The sequence below is a fragment of the Homalodisca vitripennis genome, unplaced genomic scaffold, assembly GCF_021130785.1.
Source record: "Homalodisca vitripennis isolate AUS2020 unplaced genomic scaffold, UT_GWSS_2.1 ScUCBcl_10257;HRSCAF=19050, whole genome shotgun sequence".
NCBI classification, from domain to species: domain Eukaryota; kingdom Metazoa; phylum Arthropoda; class Insecta; order Hemiptera; family Cicadellidae; genus Homalodisca; species Homalodisca vitripennis.
Window position 1 is genome coordinate 8,056 of NW_025786368.1, and position 8,814 is coordinate 16,869.

General features: G+C 35.0%; 1 protein-coding gene across 1 annotated transcript; it reads right to left on the reverse strand.

Moving 5' to 3' along the window:
* Positions 1 to 4,976: 4,976 nt before the first annotated feature.
* Positions 4,977 to 8,253, reverse strand: LOC124374809 (condensin-2 complex subunit D3-like). The gene is made up of 3 exons (XM_046832959.1): positions 8,127 to 8,253; positions 6,729 to 6,927; positions 4,977 to 4,987 (listed from the first exon to the last, which is right to left on the reverse strand). Exons 1-3 carry the CDS (start codon positions 8,217 to 8,219, stop codon positions 4,977 to 4,979), a joined length of 303 nt encoding a protein of 100 aa, XP_046688915.1. The 5' UTR covers positions 8,220 to 8,253.
* Positions 8,254 to 8,814: the final 561 nt, after the last annotated feature.

Below are 8,814 nucleotides of genomic sequence, written 5' to 3' on the forward strand. Positions count from 1 at the left end.
GGGAAATATACACGCGCCGCGTAGGTGTTGGTAGCACTGTTTTCATTCATTCCGTGATTGGATGTCGACCGCTGTGAGGAATGTTTGACCTTTGTATTAGCGCGAGGAATTGTGGGAGTTTGTTTTCTGTGCTTCTTCTCTCTGTTCGCTTTCGTCTCTTCGATAACCGGGATTAATGGGCGTTCTTTTGATTTACCGTTATAGCACTTGGTTATTTTCCATAATTATTCTGTTGGGAATCTGGGTAACCGTTTAGGGTTATCTTAAATTTAAACATCACTGGACAGTTAATTGCCGGATATAAAATATTGAAGAATTAAAATTTTACAAGGAATCTGAAGCGCTAATTGTATTTGTTAATTAAATGTTTTATATTATGAGTGAGTTAATTTAAAAAAAATTTTTTAACCTATAGCCTATTTGACAGACCAATATGAATAAATGACAACTAACTACGGTAACAGTACTTCATGTCCTAGGGCTATTGTTACGATCTAGGAAAATTGTCTCAAATCACAAGATTATAAATAATTGCCCTATTAAGCCCACTACGTTTTGGACGCCAATTCTTGTAATATCCTACTATTACTATTATACACTTTAAATAAAATGGTTTAAACTTAATTTTGTATTCTCCGATTATAGTTAGAAATAACAAATAACTCAGTATGATATAAATGTTGAACTTTAATGATGATAAATTATATTGACATACAAGTTTGAATGTTGAAACAAGATGGAGGATACAAACTAATAGTAAATTTTTAAATACAATTCTTAATTTTTAGGGCAGGGTGGGTCGTGCTGGCTTAATGAAATAGAAATATTGGGTATTGTTATTTTATAAAAGATATTGTAATTATTTGAAAAATAATTGGTGTTAAATTTTAATTATAATTAAAATTGAAATTATTAGCCAAATCGAGAATGTTCCCTGGGTTTTATATGTTCTTCCAATGAAATCACTAGTAAACTTAAAAAGAAATTTTCTCATCCAACTGTCTGTCCTTCTCTAGCTTCTTTGTACTTCAGTGATAATAAGAATTTAATAAAGTAACCTTTCAAATACTGCTGGAATAAAATGTAAACCAGTTTCTTTATAATAATAATCTTGCTTCACTTCTTCCAGATCCCTCTCTCCTCTTCACCTCTTTCAAATATCTGCTCTCTTCACTCTTCAAACAAATCATCCCTGCACCCACTGTATCAACTGGACTTTAGTTCACTTTAATAACTTTTTTGAATTTTATAATGTAATAAGGTGGATTTATGATTAATTTTGATTTCGTATTTATTATTGTTTGTAGTTAAAATTTGAGTGACAATTTATAAATAATTATTCCTTAATTATTATTACTAATTAAATTTCTTAAATTAAATTAGGCCCTAAGTATTGAAATGGAATGTTGAGATTGGTGGTATGAAATGAGTCATTACACTTTCCTGCCTTACCACCAGACAGAAAGCTAAATACATATTCAGATGTTTCTGTGGTTCAAATTATTTTAAGTTGTATGATGTCTCCCTCACTTAGGGCTAGATTGCCGGGCTGGTTATCTCTACGGTTTTTTCTTAGTAAAATTAAAGTGAAAGTAAAGATTCGCATGGCAGAAGCTTAAATGTCCCTCACCAGATATGGCCGTTGTAGTGGAAGAGGCCTTTTCAACAAAGTGGCCTGCACCAGCACAATCTTTCATTCTGTATTGACCATCAGCGAAGTTGATAGATGAAGGACGATGGTCATGTCTTCTCGGATCGAGTTGCTCCTCAATCGCCCAAGTGTGGCGTTCAGAGATTGTGGAAGGTAACATCGGACACCATCGCAACTTGAGTTGTTCGGGTAATCCTCCTGTATCAGTTGTATCATCAGGGTCCACATGTGTTCTCTCTAACTTTGCTAGGTCCTGGTCCCGGCAGGCAGATACCACATTTCTGGGCAGATTGGGTTTCTCCACCTGATGAGAAGGGTGAACCTGCAAATCATAAAGTTCATGGAAGTTGTACTTTGGTGAAATAACTAGAGAAAGATGTTATATTTTCTAAAAGCCTCTAAAAATATTGTTTTCATATTCATTTGTAAAAGTAGATGAAAAATGTATATTTTCTGCTAAGTAATTTTCATTTCCATATAATAAATACTTTCATTCACACTCAATAATGTGTTTTGTTGATCAAAAATAATTTTGTCAATTATTGGGGGACATATAACTTTCATAATCACCAGAATTGGAATTATGACTAAGCCTTCCAGTAGCTAACAACATTACAATAATGTGAATAACAAACCAAAGTGATTGACAGCAGAAATATTTCCTTCACAAAATGCAATTAAAACCCATTTATAATTTAAAATTGTCCTTGTTATCCAATGTATATATTACGAGGCATAAACACCAGAAAGTAAGTTGTACTGATGGTTTATCAATGGCCGGAAGGATTTTTATTTTACAACATATTCAGCCTACAACTGTGTGTAACCTGATTCCTGTCCTCCGCTGCAACCAGACCGGTTCGAGGTCAGTACGTTGGGTAACTGTCGATTGTGACAGTACGTTTCGTGAAAAATAATCCATCATCAATCACCCTTCAAGAGAGAAAGAAATATGCTGGTTTTCCATTCATTTTATCTCTTTGCAAGAGAAAAATCTCCAGTTGAGGTTTATAATGAGGTGTAAAACTGCGTTTGGTGATGTGATGAATCAACGTTCAAGTGTGTGTCCATGAGTTTTAGAGACCAACCTATACATTGGTGCATGCTGATCAGAAGAGCAGAAGACCTTCCCAATTGTGATTGAAAACTGGAAATAATTGAAAATGCGCCTCAGTGACGCGATCACAGATTGACATGTGGACGAAACTTTCTTCTTCTGCAATCGACAGAAATCCTCGGAAATCGGAAATGGTTTTGTTGGGTAGGTTCAAAAAACAATTGGTGAACAGAGAGTAAGAGTTTTTTGAGAAGCTAAAAACTCCATAGAGATCAATTTCTCCACTCCAATCGTTTGGGATGATGCATTTTTTGATGACGACAGTGTAGCCAACATGTTGAAAAAAATCCTTCCGTCTGTAGGAGCCTTAGTGCACTTACTTTCTGGATACTTCTCATACAATAGACACAAATTGTGTTCTATTTCAGCATTTCATGTTTAAATCTGATACCTAATTTTATTATATACCATATCTTTTTCCAGTTTAATTCACAATTATAATCGAATATGAAAATGCTAATCACAATACAATATGTGGTTTACTGATTCTTTTACAAAATCGTGTGAGACCAATGGAAATATAGTCTTTATACTGTATGTAAGCATTTGAACAATGTAGTTCGAAACATATCAAGCTATATAAGAGTAGTTGACATAATAAAAAATGGAGTTGGTTATTACACATGTGCCATATTCTTGGATTTGATAGAAGACAGAAACGAAGTAAACAACAAAACTGTATACAACATGTATAAATTCCATACATTAAAACAAATCATCAATTCAGGGATCCCACTCAATCCGAAAAATGTAATTCACGTCTCTTTCATGGTATTTTTTACAGTAAAAAATGGTAATTTTATCGGGGTTTTTGGGTTGCTTTTATAAAACAACATTACAAATAAAAATAGAAAAAAGATGGTGTTGGGATGGGGACAAATCGGAGGCGTTGACTACGACTCAAGACGCAGTGAGATGGAAAAATTATTTAAAAACACCAAAAAAACGAATCCATTTTAAGGCTTCGACATGTGTCCCAACAGTATGGGTTGCTAAAATTATGAACAAAAAAGGGAATAAAATTTGCCACTTGTGGCATACCCGAGCGTCTATTACTATTAATCAGATTTCATAAGAGTTTACAAAACAAATTAATAACGCCTGAAATTATTAAACTTAGAACTCTCAATTTTATAAGAAATGCTGTACCTGAATATTTTATAAACTGTCATTATTCTATGAAAAATGAGGAGACAAAGTGGAGAAAACTTAAATTAGGACCCAGAAAACTGTTTGCTAAATTTGATTAGGTACACTATTAAATCATGCAATGGCAGAATCACTGGCTATTAGGGCTTGAGCCTTATTATTTGACATTTCGTGCATAAGAGTCCTGTAAACTGGTGCCCTACAACATAGTCGTGCTGCAGACAAGTTGTAGAAATTTTCACAATAAATAAAAAATTAAATACACACCGCATATTCACGGTTCATCATGGTAAACAAAATTCACATCGTTCTCACTGTTCTCTAGGTTGAGTGAAGACCCAGGATTATTGACAACAATCACACAACACCAGTTACCGTACTGGATAAAATATTTTAATTAAATTGACTAAAACAAGGATTTTCTAAAAATTTCATAAATTAAAAGGACAAAATAAACCAATTGAGAAATGTACAAATTCAAATCAAGAGTGCTAGAAATCCATTTTTTCATTTTTCAATTTTATTTAAATTCTCCGTATTTACAAGTAGACCTGAATAGGAAAGGAAGGAGAGGAAATGATTGTTAGGCTGAGCACGGTTTCCTATCAAGTCATTCAATTCCAACTCCACACATGCACTACCAACCTCTGCAGCTCAGGACATAAACACTAGACTCACTTGATGCACATATCTGTAAGCGCTATCATGGCATTCACTTTGTGATCTCTGTATGTGGGGTCTCACTGATCAGGTTGCCGAACAGATGTCACTAACACCTTGGCCGTGTGAACCTTACCTGCAGGCACCAGATTTCCCCAGGCTTGATCACTGCAACCGCCTGCACACACCGGCCGCACTCACCGAGCCCCTTCCACATCCAACCGCTTTCTCTGTCATCATAAATAGACAAATGATATTAGTGTGTTATCTTCATAATCATAATTCATATCATAATATCCAATGTAAAAACTTTTAGCTTGATAGCTACAATAGTTTTTTTTAGAAACTAAAACCCTCAATGTAAAATAGTCCAAGTATTTGGAAATCACAAACTGAAACTCAAGTCCACACTATAACCGACATACAAACTTTAACACAATTAAGAATACCTCTATGGCAGTATTTTTTGTGCTCTTTATCCCTATTTTCATTACAATTTCCCTCTAGTTACTGTCCTTCTTGTTTCCTCCTCATTTATTTATTTTCAGCTTTTTTTCATCACAGTTGCATTAAGTCATTGGAGGGTAGAAAAACATAAACTATTCCTTAAGTGATTATTAGTTGTTTTAAGGAAACCTTTACAATTTTACAGTATTGAAACTCATGCTCGGATTTTGGATCTTTACTGTGACGTCAACAACCGAGTAAGGAAATGCCAGTTAAGTAGAGATTATCCTTAACAATGTAAGAGATTTCCTTGTCAGTTAAATGAATAATATAAAAATAAAAAAGCATCATCGTTTATCTGACGTTTCCGTTATCAACGGTCGGTCGTACACAGCCTCCTTCCACTTTTGTCTGTCCATTTCAGGTCACCTCTTCCTCCAGCTGCCACTTTCTGTAGTCCCCTTCTCTCTATGTCTTTCCACACTTGGTCCTCCCATCTTCCTCTTCGTCGATCCTCTTGGTCTTCTTCCTCTTTCATCCTTCTCCAGTGCGTATTCCTAGGCATTCTATTATCTCCCATGCCTCTCAACATGGCCCATCCAACTGTAATTCTTCCTCTTTCCATTGTCTCTTGCAGTGAAACTACCTTCAATCTTTCCCCCCCCCCCCCCCCCCCCCCTCTGGTTATTTCGTTCCTCTATTCTATCTCTTCTTGTAGTCTTCACTTATCCCTCTTAAAAATTCCTCATTTCTGTAGCTTTTGCAATCTGCTTTAAAAACATTTTTTAGTCCACGTCCACGTCTCTATCTGCTCCATATAATAAAAATGCTTTGAAAATAAGATTTAAACATCAAATACATTTGATTCGTTCCCAATGTTCCTACTCCCACACAATCATCTTCACCATATAGAAAAACTTTCCACTCTTCCATATTCTGTTTCCTAATCTCTTTCTCCTATTGTGCCCCTATCTGTCAAGATACTTCCTCGAAATAACAGAAATTCTTCACCTTTTCAAGTCTTTTTCCCCTTCAACTAACAAGTCTTTTGTTATTTCCTTCCCTTCCTTCTCCTACTTTCAATTAACTTAACATTTTTGTTATGTTCATCCTCTAAACCATGACTTCTTATTCTTCGCCACTTTTGCCCAATTGTTCAACTCTCGTTCTAAACTCTTCTTCCCTATTTTCCCATATCAGTATGTCATCCGCATATGCTATCGTCTTAAGTACTTCTGCCTCCTTCCTCTGTATCCTTGTACTTCTTAGAATAATTTAATCCATTATTAAAAATATTGAAAAGAAAAGGTGACAATATGCTTTCGCCTGGCCTTAACTCCTCTCTCTTCTGTTTTTAAAAGTTTGCCCCGTATATTTTCCTTCACTTCTCAACCCTGGTTTTTACATATGCCGTACAGGTTCTTTTATTCTTACTACTATTCCCTCACGCAATCCTCCCTCTCTTTCTCATAACTTCTCACTGCGCTCCTCCATATCCTTGTCTCTCATTACCATTATCATATGCCTTCTTAAAATTAAAAATAATACCATCTCTAAATGTGTGGATTCGTACAGTAACAGATAGAAAGTAAAAGATTTTGCAACAGAATCAATAACAATAAAAATCAAAACACTCTACTACCTATACAAACTATATCTAGATAATCACCTCTAAAACAATTGACTGTTTGGCATATAACGAACCTGTATCATCTTTGTCACATTCATCACTACAACCCGTGAGCAGGTTTTGTATCAGCAGCAGAGACGAGTGTTTGAGTCTTGCAGGACAGATCTGTGCCGCGTCCCCCACCGTGAAGATATACTGACACAGCCTTTGCTCATCTTCCACAACTGTTGGGCTGTCAGCTCCGATCACCTTCTCCAGGCGGGACTCGCATATCTGTAACAGATGAGCAGGCTGTTCGTAACACACTTTTCTACTGATGAACATCTACAACAAGTCTATTTTTAAAGAAAATCCAGAAGATTATTTTCTATACACTGAAATATAAACAATGCTGTGAATACGACAGAAAGTTAACTTTTATTTCACCAAAGTTTTAGCATGAGAGTTTTGATAGAATAGGAAACACAGTTATGGGTAATTAGCAGAAAAAAACTGGTACAACATGCATAACTCAACAAAACAATATTTTCACAACCATAAAGCCCCAAGTATTGTTTATTTGTTAGTTTTAAACGCCAAAACATACAGATAGACTATAAATAATTATATAAACGTATAAGTAAGAAGTGATTCGTATCCTTCAATGCTGACAGACAGAATCCACCGCCATATTTAGGATCGAAGAGGGGAAATTGGTGCTGACCTGCATTGTACACCACGGAAATGTCAGGACAAACTAACCAATTTCTGAGGAGTGCTTGGGGTTAACACACAACATTATATCTGCACAATCTATACATGTTACCAGCTCTTTAATAATTCTAGAGAGGGATAAACATTAAAATTATATTAGGTTATTTGACTTTCTATATTATGCTAACACCTCGGTGGGAATGAAATATCCCATTATTGTATGTTCTTTTACTGTCTCTATAATGTCTTTTAATGTACATGTATTAAGAAAAGGATTGTCCTTACAATCTGGTTTTATAGGTATACCAGCTTTTACTATCCTATCAAAACTCTTAATGCTAAAACCAAGCTTTTCCAGCTCTTTAATATTATTTCACTAACAGTTTATCCTTTTTTGTGGTTATAAAAGGTTCACGCCATGAAAGAATATATTTAAACTTCTTATACGCTATCTTTAAGTATTGTTTGTTTTAATACAGACCATTTTTTGTAAAAGTATATCTAATAATACAATCTTATGAATATGTTATTTTACAGTATTAATAACTAAAATAGACAAATTAACAAAAGATCAGATGCACATAAAAAAAAAACATTGTTCATAAGCCGTAGTAGTCCATAACAGGATCCATCAGATATTAGCCTATTTGTGTGACCCAAGGCACAAACATGTTCGAAGGGCATCAAAATAACAGTACACTACAATGCATTTATGAAAAACAAATAACCATTTACGGTAATAATAATAATAATTCAAGGAACAATAGTGAGGATGTTACCGAGATGAGGTTGCCTGCCCACTCAATGATGCGATCCCTGGCCTGCTCGGGGGAGTCGGCATGTGTCTCTGTGATGAGCTGACAGATGTCCATACAGCGACCATCAAGGGCAGTGGCACTGTGAACTGTGACAGATGTCGCAGCAGATTGTCACACAGCGTCACCTGCTGGAGTGCGTTCAACTGACGCCAGCTCAGTGCATCGTCTCTGTTACCAGCTGACAGCAGTATTCATCCACCTGTAACGCAAACAATGACTAATCACTGGCAGCAGCACGAAGAATATTCTTAACCCTTTTAAGGACCGCGCGTTTTCAGATTTTCTATGCCTAGAAGACCGCCTTGTATTTTTAAAAAGTGTAAGGGTTTGGGGAAAAAAATTGTATATTCTAAGTAGTGGAGATATTTCAATAATTTTTTTTAAAAATTTTTTCTTCATGAAGTGACTAACAATAAGAAAATAGGTTTTTTCTTTGTGCAAATCAAAAAAAGGTTTGTTAACACCTATAAATAAAAAGTTTTTTTGAAAAAAACATTTTTTTTTTTTTTACAGGGAATTTTTTGTTTAATCTAAAAAAAATAGAACAGTCCAAATATGAAACATGTATTTACAAGTTTTTGCTTAGGGGAATTGCAACTTATTTCAATACTTTTTTTTCAATAAATGGCTGAGATACGAGGAGAAATAA

Excerpts from the sequence above, each read along its gene's own strand:
- LOC124374809 (XM_046832959.1), bottom strand. The coding sequence starts at position 8,219 with ATGGACATCTGTCAGCTCATCACAGAGACACATGCCGACTCCCCCGAG. Across the intron at positions 6,928-8,126 it reads GGGCAGGCAACCTCATCTCG|ATATGCGAGTCCCGCCTGGA; the intron begins GTAACATCCTCA and ends CATCTGTTACAG.